Genomic DNA, 19,416 nt, shown 5'->3' on the forward strand with positions numbered 1-19,416 from the left:
TTTCTTTTCTCTTCTCTTTTTCTTTACTCTTTTTTGTCCTGTATGGCTGAAGCTGCTCAGTATTCATTTTCTTAGAAGTGGGAGGATTTCAAAATGAGTGTTGAACAGCAGCTGGGCAGAAAATAGATAATGGGTAGAGATACTGTGGGCTGTGCTCTTCTGAGACTTTAGGAAGGAACACAAACAACAACACAGTGTTAAGTTACCAAACTTAAATTATTATTTGTAATTAGCCATTTCAGGTAAGATTTTTCTGTGTGCCAAAGAGCACTGATAAATATGGTTTTCATTTGCAACCAGCTTTTTGATTAACTGATGGTGTGAGAAGGTTATATACCTGAACTTTATACAGAGGAGGAAGAAGTGAAATAGAAGAAAGAAAATTATCAAGGAAGATTGGGGAAATATAAATGTTAATGACAAGAAACAAGGACAGAATTTATGGAAAGCAGTAAATTCTGGAAGAGCAGGAAGAAAAAACCTAGGGGACAATCCAAGGAGGGAGGAGACAAAGTAAGGGAGATGCTTGGTGGAGGAGTGACTGCTGAGATGATAGGGTGGAAGGTGAGAGACATACATAGAGCTGGAGGTGGGAGGAGATTCTCAGAGAAGAAAACAGGGCTGAAAGGAAGCACATGTAGGAAGGAAGGCAGAAGTCTGGCAACAAGCTGGAGGCTGCAGCTGTGAAAGGCACACAGGAAGCAATCAACAGGACTCCAAGAAGATCAAAGGTAGAACAACAGCATTTACATCATAAGAGGATAGGTCAGAAAATATCCATATTATTGCAAATTTCACAATTTTTTTTTTTAATTCTTAACTTTTCCTTGTCACTTGATTTTCTGTCTAACTTTAGAGAAGCAGAAATTTCAACAGTTAATTTCTGCCATGGAGTGTCCCTTGAGTTAGTACATATGGAGTTTTATAGCACCTGTCATAATGACTCACCTCCAGGTTCCTGATAATCCTCTGAGACAGCTATTATCTTAAATATGACTTGGCAGACAGGCTGATAACTGTTACTATTGCTATAACTTTCTAGAAGGAGGTCATCTATAGGCTGTTCAAATAAAAAAATAATTCCAAGCTTAATTAATATTAATTTAATAATTGTAGAAAAGTAATAGCTCTGCTATGATAAAAGGATTTCGAAAAGTTCCAAAAAGACAGGCAGAGGAGGCAACAGCCCTGCCACTTGGCTCAGATCTTTATTTAGACAACTAAGTTCTGAAGCAAAGCCTGTGGAAATATTATAGAGAGTCCCATGAATTTGAACAGCTGTACTCACAGCTGGGATCCCTCATCCTGACCTGTCTCTGTGCTTGGTGTAAATAAACATAATAAAGCCAAATCTGAAGAATTATCTCTAATATGACACGTATTATCCTGCTTCCAGTACTTTGTTGGGATTAAATGGGATTAGACCATGTTTGCAAGGAGTTACCGCAAAGTCAATGAAATTTGTTCTGGATTGGCAACAGGACCTGATACCTTGCCTCCAAATTCAGGAGTATTGCAGAGGCTGAAGGGACCCCAGGCAAAGGCTGGTACTGAAAGGATTTCTTAGAATTGGTTTTGCTTGTGAAGCATAAGTGTTGAGAGGGAATTATCTCGAGCCAGAGGTTTCGTAATTCCTTATCACTTGAGACAGCTTACCTACAAGGGAGTTTAAAAGGTGCGTGCAGCTTTTTGTCTGTGGCTGAAGCAAGCTCAGCTGGGTGGTGGGGCTCTGGGCAGCAGGGTTGCTTGGGGTCACTGCAGCAACTCTAATTTTCTGTAAATAAGGAGGGGAATTTGCAGGCTCCTCTGCAGCTCTGCAGTTCCCTGTGGCAAGAGTTGTGAGAGCAGCTCTCTATCTATACAGGTATGTGACCCTGCTCCTGGGCTAGGGGCAGGTTCTGAGCACACAGCTGGATATTGTATAAACTTCTTGTGAGTGTAATATTGCATCCTAAAACTTGCAAAATGCTCCTGACTGTTGGTTATTGAAAGCAAAGAGAGATGTTATTCAGCCTCTATTTCTTCACTCTTTATAAATCCCGGAAAAGTCAATTCACTAAAATTTATAAAGATTAAATATACTGATAATCAACTTATTTCACCTGCATATCTTGATAATATTGTGTTTATTGCTACTATTTCATTTCAGAAAGAAATATAATGAAACTTTAACTGCAAAAAAAGTACTAATAGTTTGCCTGTTAATAATTATCTTCTATATGAAAGTCTACTATATAACCAACTAAATACATATGTTATAAAAAATATGAGCAGAGATATCAAGTTTGGGGCTGTATACGTTTAATAATGTTATATAAAAGAATATATGAAAGATTATTAATTATTACATGTATTAATTATTAATGAAAGAGAACTAATCATTATTGTATGTAATAATTACAAATTATGGGAATGGTATAACTATTACTTAGAGGGCAAAAGCATATATATCTTTCTGTGTAGTTTTAAAACTATAATTTATGTGCATATATAAAAATATAAAATAATATATAATAAATATGCTGAAGTAATATTAGTTAATTTATATATATGGAGGTACCCAATAAACGTAACATAATCATGCATTATTTTAGTGTTTTATTTTCTTGACAATTGACACAATAACTATAATTACCCAGTGAATTTTTTAACTTGGCAGAAATATCCTACTCATAAAAAATATGTAGTCTGTAGTTGCTTAGTTTGTTTGGGGCTTTTTTCTGTCCTCAAGTTAGACTTCAAAAGCATGTATATAATTGGCACAACCAGGAAAATTATCAGAAATGTAAGGAGTTTGGGTTAAATTACTGTATTTTGCAACTACGTTTTTTTTCCTGTAACTGATAGTTACATGCATATTTCTGTAACATGTTTTCATCTGAAAGGATAATGCCACATCTTGGAACTGAAAATTACATGATCTGAGAAGCTCAGGGTATCTGTTAGTTCCCTCATTAATTTACTGCTAGTGCGCAGAAATTACTGCCAGTACTTTCTCTACTGCTCTGCTCTTCATAGGGTTAATATTTCTCAATACTCTGTGATATTACACAATTTTTCATAATCTCTTTAGATCTTCAGCTGCTGCCAAGGGATCTCCTGTGGCAAGGGTAATTTTATTTTTCAGTGTTGGGGTGTGAATTGTCATAGTAATTCACACACATTTGTCTGTGTGCGAATTACGTATGATTCTTTTATTGAGGTAATTAAATATCTTCTCAAGAAAAATATGAAGAAAAGGGGAAAAGAATCCTTTTTTCTATCAGAAAAAGTTTCTCTCAATTCCAGCCACTGATTCTGGTTCCTTAAGTGGAGTTGGCAGCTGCCCCATGGGTACTTTCAGTAAAACTTTCTTCTCCTGCTGGTCTGATGAGGAGCAGGGCTTGCCCCAGCAGTAGGCTGATGGTTTGGCTTTGGTGTTTGAGGCCCAGGGAAGATCTTTTGTGTCTGGAACATGCAAACTGAAAGATAAGAGTATCAGTCATTTGACAGGTCTTCAGTACCTGAGAAGTCACCAAGAAGTTGACCTTAAATTTAGATATTCACAACTGGAAAAAATCTCCTGTACATATGTTGTTCCTAATTATTACAGAGACAAAATTACAGTGTAGCTGGTAGGCAAAATTAACATAAGGAGTACCCAGTCATTCTTCAAAACCACGGACACTGTCTGGGATGATTCACTATGGTAAGTATTTCTCAACCAGGTATTGCACTAGTGAAAGATTTTAGAATTACTCCATTATTCTCTAAGGAGAAGATTTTTGCAAGAAGTGGAATATATCCAAGTAGGGAGAGGATTTATTAAATTTCTCCTGACTTTCAGAAGATGTTTGCTTTAAAATCTTTGTCTCCTGCCATTGGAGCCTGCTCTCTGTGCCCTCCCTGTGATCCCTAAGACAATTTTTTTTTCTCAGTAGCATTACCTTATTACATTTCAGGGCCTCACCCACTTCAAATGGCATAAACCCAGGGGAGTAACAAAGACTGGGAGGAAGAATCTGCTATTGCAGGACACCCCAGACAAGAAAGCCAGCCTGATAATAATAGAACTGTAAATTCTTCAACTGATGAGCAACAAGTCATCCAAGATAAGAAGCCAGCTCAACAAAACTCAGAAATACGCAAATACTAAACACTGAATATATTAGATAAGAAGAACATATAAAAATTAACGGCATATAAAGAGTCCTTATCATTTTTAATTAGGGTGATAGTGGATTTACTTTAGGGATTCACCACAAAATACCCATATTTGTGCAAATATGAAATAACAAAGCCCTTGGCTCTGTGTGTGATTGGTTCACTGCACATTGGGTGATGAATTATAATTTTTGGGGCAACATTTTGTTTTCACTAGCATTAATAGATCAACCCAACCCTTTCAGTAAGAGATCTCCATAGCCCTTTACTGTTCCAGACTCGCAAGAAGTCTATGGTATAATATTAGAGTTTCTCTATTGGATTCTGTTTTGCTAAGTTCCCTCCTATCTATACTCTGAGTTACTCTCACATGAACCCACAGGACTGGAAGAATCAGAGTCTGGTCTATCCCTGCTGCTCTTGGGATTTCTTCACCTAATCCCCCTGCTAGAATCACTTGAAAACAAATTTTAAAAGTGATTTTGAGGACTGAGAAAGGCAGCAGCTTATGCATGCCACAATCAGTGAGGAAGAGCCCAAAAGCAATATATCTAGGGGAAAAACCTGAAGCAATTGCCGGGTTTTCCATCACCCATTTTACCCTTAAAGAGCTTCATTACAGTTTGACAGAGGAACTCATCAATGGCAGGAGCCAAATATATCCCACTGTTTCCACTGTACTGCTGCCAAGCTGGCTTGAGCCACTGGTATTTTAGGATGTTTTTCCATATCGTCAGGACACATTGGGAACCACAAGGGACAGCACCTTAGGACCTAACACTTAACAGAGCTGGGAAAGCTACAGCTGGGAGTCTCTGGTGGGTAATGAAGGAGCTACACAGCAGCTTCATAAGAGTCTTCCAAACTCTTGTGAGGAGAAATAAGGTATTAATGCATGTTGGGGAGGATATTTTTTTTCAGGAGGTTGAATAATGCTTGATATGAGTGGTTGGAGTATGAGCCAGGGCATGCCCTGGCAATCCTCGAAGGCCAACACACCTGTACTAAAATCTGTGATGTGAGCCGAGCAAAAAAGTGTAATACCATGTCTGCAATCTTTGTTCAAACTTTCCATTAATGCCAGCTGGTAAATATTTTGAACTTTTCTTCTTGAATTTTCTATTATTTTCATAATCTGTATGCATTTACCAGAACCCTGTGCAACTGTTTTGTTACCATGAGTGTGGTGCACTGATGTGGAGAGGAAATGAAAGACCTTTTTTGGGGACTTTGAGTGGAATTGTTCTAACATTATCATTCTAATCATTAGGTGCCTAACTTAAGTGTGTTGTTTAGAGGCTTTGCAGTTAAAGGGGAAATATCAGTACCTCTAAGAGATATGCACTCCCTGGAACTGTTCAAAAATAAGTAGCTGTAGCACTTTGTTGTATGGTTTAGTGAACATTGTGGTACTTGGTCAAAGGTTGGAGATCTTTTCCAACCCTAATGATTCTATGGTTCCATATAGTCTTGTCTAAGAAAAGATTTCAAGTACTTGAGAAGAGTTATGTTCACTTATCTCTAGCGAGAGGAAAAGGAATATATTCTTCTCCGGATGCCTACTTTTAGCTGGATAAGTTTATCGGTAACAAATATTTGTAACTAACTTAAACAAGGAAAAACAACATGGAACTATGCCTTTCTTTTATTTCAGAACAGTATAGATAAGATAGTAAAAGGAAAACTGAAACAACTAAGATATCTCTGTTCTTCCTTCTTTTATGTGAGTAGACCTGACTTAGAAAACTCTGTTCTATCCTGTGGCTTTTGGAAAATCAGGTCATACAAAATAGCAGTCACTGTGAGAACAGATGAGACAGAAATAGTGAATATGGAATTTGGGAATAATATTAGTTCTGTATTATTATTTGATCATGTATGTGTTGTATATTCATGTTGTTTATGTGCAAAACCTGAGGATAGGCCATGCTCACTCTGGGATGGCTCTTGTGAAGTGGAAGTGCAGTGAATTGTTGAAGCTGGTCTGAGTGGAAACTCATGTGCTGCTTCTCATGCGCTGTGTGATGATGTGATACACAGAAGGCTTTAATTTCCTTAGGAAATCAAATTATCTTTCATGACTGCACAATATCTCTCCCTACAAAGTAACACCTCACAGTATCTCCAGGACACAGAGAGAGGCAGAAGTCTCACCCAGCTGTAGCATATTGCATATTTTCTTTTTTCTTCCCCAGATGATTCATTTCCATCACTCTCCTTCTCAGTAGAACTAAGGGTGAACACGAGTGTGTTGAATCAGAAAGAGCTTATTTGGGGACAAAAGACATAGGTTCTTTTTTTTTTGTGTGTGTGTGTGTGTGTGTGTGTATGCTTTGTTTTCTTTTGAGGGGGGAAGGTTTAATGATTTAATCTTTCACTACTGAGCAAGGTACAACCCATCCTGTGGGACATTTCCCTTTCCTGTGAAGAAGCCAGAGAGCCACTGAGTGGTGACAATAGGTTTTTTGGTAGAGACAATAGAAGCCACATAAAATGATGCTAACAGAATCACCTGGATAAACAATAAATGTGTGCATTAACTTACCATGGAAAGTGGGTTAGTATGATTTGTCTCAAAAGCAGGGAGAGTACCCAAAAGCTGATAGAAAATCATGTTTTAGATACTGACAATATTAGTCTAATCTTTTGCCCCAGAAGTTGGCATTTTACCTAACAACTATCAAGTAGATTTTGTTGGGTGTTTTTTAACAGTTAACATCCTTAAAAAGTTCAGGGGGTGCAAAAGTGGAGACAGAACTTTCCTGGAGCTTTCTAATTTGCTTCCCAATGTCATCTAACATATGCTAACATTTCCACATCTGAAAAAGAATTAATGTTAACACTAGTTTTTATAAGCTTCATAATAGGCAGTTGAAGAAAAAAATCTGAGTGTTATAACTGGGAAACACAGGAATATAAACTCATGCTGTGCTATACTGTACAGCAAAGAATTCATACAGGAATGTGGGAATGTTTATGTAATCATCTTGAAAATTTAAATTGTATGTATGTACAATGAAGATATGTCTGATAGAATGAACCTTAATATAGAAAGAAAGAAAGAAAGAGAGAGAGAGGTGACATAACGTATTTAGGAATCTGCATATAGGAAAGCACCCCAAAGATTGTGTTTTCCAAAGGATTCACTATGAGATATGTATAAAAGCCATGAATAGCACTCATCTTTTCAGCCTTTTCTTGTCAGTAGTATGTTTACTTCAGAAAATGTATGTGGACTTCATTTGGAAATAACAACAGCACTTCCCATTTTCTGCTTCCTGCAGTTTTCTCTGTCTTCATGAGGCGTGTGAGTGTCATTTACTCTGTTTCTCCTTTTTGACAACTTTTCCTTGTGGGACAGTTTGTTGCACCACTGGGAACTCTCATGAAGCACACAACTGTTTGTTTTTGTCTCCTGCTTCTGTTGCTGTGTGTCTCTACTCTCTCCTCTGCAACCTCTGAACTCTGATATGAAGTCAGAGGACATGGGACCATTAAGTACTTATGGTTTGCTCTGGTTTGTTTTTAAGAAACAGAAATTACTGACATCCAAAAGTTTACAGCTTCTCTCTCAGATTCCTGTCCTTTTAGCTTGTTTCTGCAGTTGAACCAGGCTGTCCTCATTTCACTGCCAAGCACTGCTGCTGGGAGAGATTTTGCTTATGCAGGATGATCATAGGATATGTCAATCATAACATTAAGTGGTACAGCTCACATGCATATATTGAAAACTGAACATCTTTATGTTGAAAGTAGCAGATTCCAACAAAAAAAACCACAGATGAGCACTCATGAAGGGTGCAGACTGACTCCCACACACTGCAAAAAGGGAAAATGAGCATGGCAGGGAACTTCTCCACAGGCAGCCCTGAAGGAGGATCCAAACAAGAACATCCTCAGGAGACCATCCGAGGAGGACATGTACAATGGAAACAATTAATAACCATGAAAGTAGCTCATGGCAAGCACAGTGTGGAGGACTGCTTAACTTTCAGCAGTTAAACATCCCTCTTTAATTAGAAAAGAGAGGAAAACAAAATTTCTGCACTTTTCAAGGATGAGAAGCTGGAGTTATTCAGGGTCTTGAGCTTGCCCTGGCAGTGAGCCTTGTGCTGAAAACTGCACAAAAAGTTGTTTTCAAATGACCAGGCTCACTTTCAGCCTTGCTTCACAACTAGGAGGTAAAAACCTCAAATTTATTTTTTTTCATCCACCTGAGACTTACCTAGCAGAAATTAGATTACAAAAAAGCAGATTTTCACATAAAAGCTAAGCTTCCAAGTAGAGCAGCATAAAATAACAGAATAGCAGTCAGTCAAAACAGATAGAAAATACTAAACCTGTGACTTGCAAACTATGCAGTGCTGCACAAACTATTCAGTCTGGACCTGAGAATCTATTTTTAGGAATATTTTTTCTCTCTCATAATTAAGCCAAATAATAGTCACTTTTTCTTGCTGCTCCTAGAAGAATCTTTTAAAACAATCCATTCATTGAATTCACCTGACATAAAGAGGCATTTATAAAATATTTCTGCAAAAGCTTATCAAAATGTTATTATTTATTAGTGGACATTGTGATGGAGTGACACATTGGTTGATAGAGAGGTCAGTGAAAAAATAAATGTATTTTTAGATACATTCAGAAAAAGAAGCCTTTGGGATGACGTCCATTGAGCTTCCAGTAAAATAGGAAGAGCCTTAGCACTTGGCAAGGAAGCATTATATCTGTTACCTGGAAAAAAATCCTATTCAAAATATTCTGAAATTGCCATATTTTTCTTCCTTGAAAATACACTATCATGACAAGTAAAATACAAATAGGCAGATATGAAAGAAGAGCCGACCAAAAACCAAGCTAGTAAGTTACCCTTTTGTCTCCTTGACCTTTGACTCACTTGGATCCAACTCGGATAAAGATTGCAGCCACTGAGTATCCTACCACGAGATGTAGGTAGTGGCTTTTAGTCAGGCTGCAAAAATAACCCCTTCCCCCAGCAGCAGCAGAACTCAACTTTTTCTTCTGGCCAAAAAAAAAAAAAAAAAATAAAGAGGGAACTGACGTCTCTTGGAATATATAAACACTCCCCCCCAGTTCACAGTCCATGCTTGGTGGGGAGGTTGAGCTGCTGGTCTGTCTCCTGGTAACTTGATGCAGGTCATGTGCTGAGGACTTGTGTGCTCAGCTGAAAAATCAGCCGCCCCTACTCAAGGTGAGCCCAATGAGACAACGTTTAGAATCAGGGGGTTTTCCTCAGGAGCACATCTAAGGTCAGTTGGGTGGAAGGTCTTGAAAATATTGCTTTTTAATGCAAAATGAAATGGAGGGATTTTACAAAGCTGCCTGCAAGAAAAAGTGGCATTTTACATGGATTAGTGGAATGCTTTGTTACTATGATAACAGTGGTGGTTTATGTTTAGTATGGCTGGCTTTCCCAATTACATTCTGTGTTTTGATATTTAATATTCTTGAAAATACAATTCTGGAGTCATATGAATTTATTTTTAAAAATGCATATTTTAAAGAAAATTTTCTAGCATTCACTATTTCAGTAAAAAGCTTGAAAGTATAATTTCAAAGAACATCAAATATATCATGAGATTATTTGTATTTTATAAGGGCTTGCTTTAAGTTGATATGTACAGAAGTCTAAGTTAAATAGTGAAGAAAGAATTTAATAAAATTTTTCATCTTTCCTTTTATACAGTTGCTTGTAAATTGTCCTTAAGAGATTTGAGTGGACCATTTTCATTGTTATTAATTAATATTCTGTTTAGGATCTTTGAAAAAATATTAAAAAGTATATACCCAACACCCTGGAATGGGGTGATTAATCTTATTGATCCTGCAGTCAAATCTGAGTCTAAATGATACAATAGCCTCATAGACCATGACTAATTTTCTTATTGTACTTTCTATTCTGCTTAAGGTATATAATTTTCACTTGAATATAAATTCCCAGAAAGTGCATTCCTATTTGAAATTTCTACCTTAATCTTCACATTTTAAATTCAGTTCTGATAGATGAGAATAGTATGTTGACTTGTATATGAATTGAGTGTTGTGGTGTGAGTGCTCTTCACTCACAGTTGTGTAATTTATAATTTGAATTGCATAAATTGGGATGTCTAGACTGCTATTACATTGTTTTTGGTGGGAGAAGGGTGAATATTTTTCAATTTGCAGAAGCTTGGAATAGACACAAGTTGTTATCAGTCACTTGCTTTCTAGCTGGTTATTGCTGGTGCTCATGAGACATGCCTAGTCTCCCAAAAAAAAAAAAAGAAAATCACTGGAAAAGCTTGAAGAAACTTAGGTGGAAATGTATTTTGGTGAAAAGTGTATTACTGTGGTATTTGAAAATCTTCAGTATGTAAGTCAAGAAAAAAAGTCTGATGACATCTAAAAGACCCCTTTAAATATATCTGAAAGAACCAATTTTCATTTTAAATTTTAAAATGTGTGGGGAAAAAAAAAATCTTCTTGTACCGGGGGAAAAATCAAATGGAGTTAGGAACTTTTCAGAATTTGATTTAATTATGTCTGCTTTTCCTCAGATTTGCTACAGTATGTAGCAGCAATCAGATTTTCAAATGCCCACACCACCTACTCCATTAGTTGCCTTTTACCGTTCTGTCTTTGCCAGACTGAGGATCCTGATCTCAGCCTGGCTACAACCATGAGAGATTTGGTCCTGGTGGCTTTCACTTCAAAGTTCCTCAAGTCTAATAAATTTCTAACTTAAATATGCTTTGAAAATTGTGGTTAAACACATCCACTACATCAAAAAGCCTTTAATGGCTTTGGAGTGGGAACCACATGGAATGACCCGGTGGCAGGTGGACAGACAGACTGACTTTTATAGTAAGGATAGAAGGGATATTTTCCCAAGACTGCAAAGAGTCTTTTGGTCATTCTGCTTGAAAATATCCAAGGAGAAATTCTTAGCATGCCAAATGATCTCGAGAGTACAGAAATAGACATTGTTAAAGGCAAGGGAGCCATAACCTGCCCAAGAGCAGGCAGAAGGTGGGTTTTCTGTGCAGTTAAAGGGAGGGCTCTGGTGCCAGGTGGAGATGTGACATTACTGTGAGTTTGGCATGACAAGGGAGGACACATCATGGTCAGTGGCCCGCTGACCATGGTACCAAATCTGTTAGGGCATGTTGTACATCCTTCATGTGATAAAAGGATCACATAACTGATAAAGGAAACAGAACAGACATTGTTCCTATAGCTGCTTTACTATTTAGAAACTCATGAAGTCCTTCTAGTACTTTAGTCCTCATGAGCAAACTGGTTGAGTTGTTTTTCCACTTCATCTTTCTGTTTTCCTTCTCTCTATGTTTGACCTTGAATGTGTAATTAACTCTTGAAACTGAAACTGTAATTAACTATTGCCTGGTTTAAAATTGATTTAGAGATGTTTGCAACACGTCAACAAACAGAAATTAGTAAGAATAAAAAGGACATGCACAGTGACATCTAAAACAGAAAAGGGCAGATTATCTGTTAACTGGAGGTCTAAAGCAAATAACCAACTTTCAAATTCTGTGTATTTGATTAATTCATAATCATAAAGAATAAATTGTAAATTTGGCAGCTCTTTGTCTCAATTATTCATAAACAATAAAAAAATCTGAAAAAATATCACTGGGAGCTTATATTTTACCACTTCAGCATCAGTGTCATTCTGATTTTCTTTACCCCCCCTTTCACTGGGAGCCAGCTTGTAAGACATATTAACATGTATGACTAGCAAATCTTCTTTTCCAATGACTAACCACAGATATTTTTCTTCTGAGAATGAATAATCTTTAAATTACAGGTATTTCAAGGAACTTTCAAGGATCAAGTTCTAGTCTTGCTTTAAAAACTCAGATTGATCCTACTGTTACAAGGCAGGGGGGCTCATTCCAGAGCAGTGCAACTCCTGCTGCTGCCTGGTGTGGGAGCCATGGGCTGAGATAAAAGCAGAGCTATCTATAGCCTCCTCCTTTGGCAGAGGGAGATTCAGAGATGTCTACATCAGGAAGAATGTCATATGAATAATAACAATGTCAGCTTGCCCTAATGCAACGGAGCCAAAAAAAAAAAAAAAAAAAAAAAAAAAAAAGACTGATAAATGAAACTTACCAGTTGGTTTAGGCAACTGGAATGAAGATAATCATACATAATAAGCAGTTGGCAATAAGCAAAAAGTACCTACAACTTTGTTTGTTTCTTTAGTCTGTTTGGGTTTGTTTGGGGTTTTTTTTTGTTTATTTTTTGCCAGGCTGGCTGGTTTTGTCTTGTTATCTTCCTATGTGTTTCATCTCATGTACTTTGTACTTTGAGCTTTGGAATTTGATATTTTTGTTCACTCTCTGCTTATATTAGCAGCTTCTCTGAGGAAGATCCGTGCGTTTGTCTGGACCAGGAAGAGAGGAAAAGCCATCAAGCCTCACAGCAAGAATATTTGTGCACTGTTCACTAGCACCCTAACAGAGAGGAGGAATGGGCTGTAACAGGAACTGTGGGCTCCTCGCTGGGGCCATCATTGGGGCTGTCCTGGCCATCTTCGGAGGAGTTCTGATACCTCTTGGAGATCATCTTATAAACAAAGCAGTAAAAAAGGTACTTTATTTCTTTTCACCTCCCCCGGACATTTAATTTGTGGTTATTGAATACTCATTATTTTTAAATCTTATGTTCTGCTTCTGTTTCTTTTCTTTTCTTTTTTTTTCATTACTTTGTAAAACATAGTTTTTATAAATTAGGTGCTCCAAATTTCCCTGGAAATACATGTAACGGCAAAATTTTAAAAAATACATTATTTATATTTCCACATTCACTTGTTTGCTCTCTCTTGTGCTTCACATTAGAAGCTAAAAAATACTGTGTTTTCAGAACACAGTTTAGAAGTAAGCAGGTTTTATTTTATTGCGTTTATGATTTTTTCATGTTTCTTTATTTTTCTCTTCTTTTAATTTTATTTTCATACTTTGGTACTCACTCTATGCAGTTATATTCATATACTGCAAATAATCTGAACAATCTTCTGCTGCAGAATCTAATCCTACACTTCATGCATTCACCTCACATTCTGTGAGGTGATGATTCTATGATCCGAGTAGATGCTCTCCCCATGACTGGAGGCTCTAATAAAATGCATCTCTCCATTTTGAGTGGGAAGATTGATTGAAACAAGATGTTTTAGACCTGGCAGATACCATTATTTCCTGATTATTAGATTATTTTCTGTCCCTAAAATTTAGGTTTTCATGCAAAGAAAACAGAAAAAATATTAATTTGCTAGATCTTTGGTGAAAAGTATACATAACTGGGGATTTAAGTCATGGAGTAATCTGGAATAGAAGACCTGGCATGTCCACTATGGTGACATAAAATCTCCTTAGGGTCACTGCCCCCAGAGTTGGTTCTCTGATGGTCAAAAATCTGAAAATCTTAAGATCTTTGGCTATTGCTTAGTCCTGCTATTTATCCTCTGTGGTGCTGAAGAATTTGGACATCTTGGAAACACTTATCCAAAGGTTCTTCTGGAAGAGTAGCCTTAGCCCAGTAGTTGTTGTAGTCAGTTGAAGAGGTGGATACATGAACTCCCAGGAAATGCTGAACTGTCTGTTGAGGCCCTGGATATATTATAGTATCATTAAAAAAAAAAAAAAAGAAAAAAAATAGCTCCTATAAACATCTTAATTTTTCAGGCAATCCAATGAAAACCAACCTGTAGAGGGATTTTCCAATTGTTATTGTATTTTTCAAAAATTTAAAGAATTTTAAGGCTTATAGAGAATTAAAAAATAACCCTCACTAAATCATGTCTCAACCACCTTTCAGCATTTTACAAAAAAGTCACAATTTTAATTGTTTGCCATATTGAGGAAATGACAGGTTTCCTAAAAAGCATATAAATTAAAAAAATTATATCTCCTTATATTGAATACATATTTATATTAATCCTGAGTGTTGTCTCATACCATTCAATATTTTGAAAGCAAATTACAAATAGTGTTATGTGCTCATCCATTTACTAACAGTGGTGAACCAGTTGTACAGCATGGTTTGCAAATGTCTACATAGTCAATTATACCTGCATGAGTCTGTAGTGGTAGCGTTAGAGGGAGTAATTTTCCCCTCAACCACTTTTTAATTTTCTTCTTTGTGATCATGTTTCAGATGCTTGTACCTATTTCAAGGCAGCTTGTTTGATGTATATATATAAAATGTGCCAGTAATCACATAAAACATAAGAGTACATTTGCAGAGGCTTTATTTACTTAAGTAAATGGATGTTTTTCCCTAAGCACAAGTCATACCAGACTATTGTCTTTCTGTTTAATGTGCTGACTATTCAGAAACACCATAAGACTTTAAAGCAATTCCATTTCAGACAAGATGAGCCCAGGTACAACAGCTGAAATATGTGATCAGTACAGCACATGCTCTGGAGGGGCTTGAATTAATTCTTATTTTGCCGTGTTGATGAAAGGTCTGTTAATAAAAACAAATTTGTTCTTCATTGCAGTTATATTTAAGATAAATATGGAGCTGACTGCAAAGGAAACAGATCTGCGAAGCACAGAGTGCTCAAAATACTTTTTTTTCTGAACTATTTCACTTTTGGAAATGTAATTTTTATGGAAAAATCTTGGGTAGAAACAGATCAGCTTCCATGACAAATTTCTTTGGAATTTCTTAAGACTAGTAACTGTAGGACAGGAAAATAACAGAGTGAGATGTTCTTACAGATATGGCCTGTAAGCATTTATGTGGAGCAGATTGCCTAGGGAAATGTTGTAGCCACCAGCCCTGGAAGGGTTCAAAACATTAGTAGAGATGCTCTTATAGATGTGGTTTAGTGAGCACTGGAGTCAAAGTTTGAACTGGATGATCTTGGAGGTCTTTTCCAGCCTTACTGAATCAATGTTATTTCCATTTGCACTCATATGAGGAAAAGATCTAAAAGATGTCCTCACCCAGTGGATGAAAGCTCAGTATGCCATATGTCTAATGAAAGGTAAAAAACTGTTTCAGACACAAACAGTAGAGACAAAATCTTGTCTTAAATTCTTCACAGTCAAAACTTGAAAAAAGACCCCTAGTTTTTCCTCTGCCCATCCTATCTCAAAAAAATTCTAGTCTATTGCACAGTAGTAGGACCAATTCTATATTTTTGGAAATGTAAGCTCGTATCAAATGTTATTGCTGGATTAAAATAACAAATGTTGAATAGTTTTAGGACACTCTGTACTATAGCAAGACAAATTGGCCTAAATTAACTTGTTATCAAGGTTTAGTCAAATAACATTGCAGTCAATTTACTCTAAAGCAAGATGAATCAAGTCCAGATGAATTTCTCTAGCATCTCCCAACGAATTGGAGGGACTTTAATTGCAAAAAACATTGCAATCAATAGAGTTTTTGTCCTTTTCTGCTAGCAGCAGAAGTCTAACCATATTTCTCTTAACCTTCCCTTAAGCACACACGTCTTTACACTTTAGCAGCCTCATTTCTCCTTTATTGCAGTCATTGAGAGATTAGTCAGAGTAAACACAGCAGGGTATATTGTGCTGAAAGGGCTGCAAACTGTTTTTGAAGCAAAATGAAAGCATCTGCAAGCGTACAGAAGATCTCAGGTGCCCTTAGGAACTGGACACTCTATCAGCTGTTTTCTCCTGCTGGGTGGGTGCTGTTCTCCACCCATGAGCAGTCCATGAGTGGACAAACCAAACAAAGTTCATGTAACATAAAACACCCAGATGTCACATCTTCATTTGTTCCAATTCATTATCAGACATCTGTGCCTCAAATCAGAGCACACGGCTATGTTTACTAGCCTCAGAATGCTTTACCTGTGTCTACAAAAATTTGGATAAGTTGTTTCAACTCTAATCTCCAGCAAAGGACAGAGTGTAAAAAAAATTGTATAGATACATATGTGTGTGTATACATAATATATATGTGTGTGTGTACATTTATATGTATATTTATATTCTGAATTGTTTTCAAGGCTCTTTAAAGAAACTGTCACTTGAAAAATGACACCAGCAGCAGCAGCACCTTGGCAGGGATCCACAAAAGGAGATTAGTGCTAAACTATTTCAGCCCTGATACTATTCATGGAAAGGTGCCTTTGATTTCAGGAGCAAAGGGCAAAAGTCCTGTCCTAATTTCTACGAACACTGAATCAGTCCAGAGGGGAGAGATCTTTCCATTAATGTCATAGGGGTTTATAAAATTGATCCTAGTAGAGTTATGAGTGAAACATGGAAGTTTGAGAGTTCTCTGCTTGAGGTTATAAAATACACCTTTTTAACTGACTCTACACATTTCAGTTGAACATTATCATGTCTGTTGTCATTAATACTAGATATAATTATGTCTCAAATTAAAAAAAAAAAGAAAGGAAAGGAGTATTCAAAACAACAAATCAGAAAGATTTGATCTGATATTGCTGGAAAAAAATATTTTGATGTAGCTCAATTTCTACTTTTTGCCTTTCCCTCCTTAAAACAATATTATCTTTTTAGGCAAACATCCCAACACTTCCGTTATAGGGTTTTTTTCCCAGCTAGGCTTAACCACTCAAAGCTATTGGTAGTGGATTAATTTGCTAGAAAACCTTTATCACCTCTTCTCTAAGATCTGCTTTCCACCTGAGTGCATTTGCTCAGGAGCTGAACAGAAGCCATGTAATAACACCTAATATATTGAACTCCTGATGAACTGATAATACAGAATGGAGAACAATTTGCCACAATGCCTCAGTGCTGTACTGGCTTAGTCTCAGTTATTTTTAGGAATAAGGCCTTCAATTGTAGCTATTATTATGTTTATTCATTTGTCTCTACATATCTGTGATCTGTGATTGGCCAGATTATATCAATTTAAAACTGTCTTGTGACATTCATTTGCCTTCTTTACACAAACTAATAAAGCTAAAGCAACTGCTGGCTCTCAGCAGAACACAACACATATTCCCAGATTATCAATTTTAAGCTTTATTTAGTCCCACAATTCTGTTACCAAGGACTGAAAAGAAATAAAAGTTATGATCAAAAAAAGTCTGAGAAGAAAGACTAGCAATAAGCTAATAATCATCATTTAACAAGTAATAGGAGTCATTCTTCCAGCTGCAAAATGGGGAAAGATTATTTGCTTTTCTTGAGCTTTACTTTTTCAGTTTTACAGAATTGTATTGTTTGTTTCTTCCAGTTTATGTTGGCAGGGCAACATACACAATTTTGTTACAGTCCAAAGTACTTGTGACACTTCTCACTTCCCTGAAAATGGCATCTTTTGCCATCTGGCCAGATTCTTTGTCAAGACAGAAACTTTGTCTTAAATTTTGTGTTTCTTCATCAGAAATCATAATGGCTTCATTTACTTTGAATCAGCAAAGTACAGCAAGTTTCTATTGCTGACTGCTCAACATTTCTTGAATTTATGGATTGCTATTTGACCCATCTCTAGTGGGGGAAATTGTCAGAAACAAAAAGGGTCAAAGTTCCCACTGGTTTCACTCAGTCTTGCACAGCTGGGTCGTGGTATGAGCTTGGCTGTGTGGCAATGGCATTTGAGCAGCTGCTTTTGCTGACAGTAGTTAATTATTGCATTAAAGATTGCATTAAATATTGCGATATTAGAGCTGGTGCAGATGGACTAGGGAGCTGAGAAGTGTTTTGTACTATCAGTTGCATATTAGCTTCCAAAATTGCTCCTCCTCTCATAACATCCCAAAGCACAGCAGTGCTGTTAGGGAAATATATGAATGCTCAGCCAGAGAGAGGGGTAATATTTAGATTAGATCAGCAGTGATCAAACAGCAAAAACAAAGGGCTTGCCGGTGTGAGGGTATTAGTTTGAGGACATGAAAAAGAGCTCCAGATTTTTATTCCACTTTCACCTACCATTTGCACTCTCAAAGTATGTGACAGAGAATCATACACACCTCTTTTGTGGGAGAAATATTGTTAACAATAATGGCTAAATGCCACTGAAAATAATGGTCTTGTTATCTTCCTTCCTCCTCCTTCTTTTGTCCTGCTGCTTCCCATGTTCTAATGCTGATTCCCTCTACACAGACCCCTGAGCCAAATGGCCAATGGGTAGAAAGGTAACACAGAAAGCAAAAAAAAATAAGGGAATTATGTTCCTCCTGTCTGGCAGGCAGAAACAGCTCCCTGAGGCATAAGAGCTGGTGCAATAGATAGATCAGGAGCTGTGGACTGCCAGGGCCAGTTGCCCCTTTGGATGCCAGATTAGATCAGTTTTACCCTTGAAGTGCTCCTCAAGGGTGTCCTCGGTGACATCAGTGTCACAGTGAATGCTGGGCTGCAAATTCACACTTTGTGACCTGGCAGAGCGCACTGGCAGAGCTGGCAGGTCATCTGCACCTCTCCAGCCCCTGGCAGAGGGCTAAAAAGAGGAGGGGAATGGATGGAGGGGAAGAATTTTGAAATGTACGTAACACCACTTAAAGATCTGTTAAATAGATCTATTGTCACAAGGTTGAAACTTCTCTATTCTCTGTTCCTGAGTATTGTCTTTTAGAGAGATTAGTTTGTCTTCTTGACCATATTTGTGCTAGAAATTTAACAATTTGCCCACTCCAGTTGCACAGTGGGAGGTCAGGTCCTGGCATCTGTCCCCATCTCAGGACCCTGCTGAGCGCAGATCACAGGCAGACCCTGGGCAGACTGAGCTGCGCTTTTCATATCATCCTGCTTCTCCCAGATTCTTGGGGCAATTCTCTGTGGAAACTGGGAAGGCAATTTCTGAGCCATGTAAGCTTTTCCCTTTTCATCCAGGAGATGATCTGCCCCACGCTGGGCCACAGGTCTTTGGCCTTGTGAGGTTTGAGTGTGAGGCCTCAAGATGATATCACAATTGCTGCAGCAAGGTTTCCTTCCCCTCACACAAATTCACATAAATTATAGCAGGCATTCAGGCAGCAAGCCCAGGGCTTTACATTGCTAGCAAGGTGTTTGCAACTGCACCATACAAAGGCTTTTCACAGACAGAACCCTGGCTGTGTTATTCTCCAAGATAAGATATTTGTTTCTAACTGCAGGAGGTGGTAACTGGCAGTATCTATTTTGTTTACCTGGTGATTGCCAAGTGAGCTTTAGAAGCACAAACTTAAACTAGAAAAAAAATATTAGCAACTTTTAATTTAAAATATCTTTCCTTGCTCTCTAGAGAAATTAGAAGCTCTTAATTTCTGGACTTTATGAGTTGTGCAAATTAGCTAATTCATCTTCAATCACT

At 37.3% G+C, this 19,416-nt stretch overlaps 1 protein-coding gene across 8 annotated transcripts in view; it reads left to right on the plus strand.

The window, feature by feature from the left end:
- The first annotated feature begins 605 nt into the window (after positions 1 to 605).
- CD36 (CD36 molecule (CD36 blood group)) overlaps positions 606 to 19,416 on the plus strand; it is a 35,327-nt gene continuing 16,516 nt past the window's right edge. Inside the window, exons 1-2 of one of the 8 annotated variants that reach the window (XM_064702946.1) lie at positions 606 to 731; positions 12,523 to 12,759. In XM_064702946.1, the coding sequence (XP_064559016.1) occupies positions 12,640 to 12,759 (120 nt within the window). In that variant the 5' untranslated portion in view covers positions 606 to 731; positions 12,523 to 12,639. Of the gene's footprint in view, positions 766 to 9,261; positions 9,414 to 12,522; positions 12,760 to 19,416 lie in introns of those variants that run through there. The other 7 variants (XM_064702952.1, XM_064702953.1, XM_064702954.1 and 4 more) reach the window with 7 other exon arrangements.

The sequence above is a fragment of the Zonotrichia leucophrys genome, chromosome 1A, assembly GCF_028769735.1.
Source record: "Zonotrichia leucophrys gambelii isolate GWCS_2022_RI chromosome 1A, RI_Zleu_2.0, whole genome shotgun sequence".
In the NCBI taxonomy this organism is placed as follows: Eukaryota; Metazoa; Chordata; class Aves; order Passeriformes; family Passerellidae; genus Zonotrichia; species Zonotrichia leucophrys.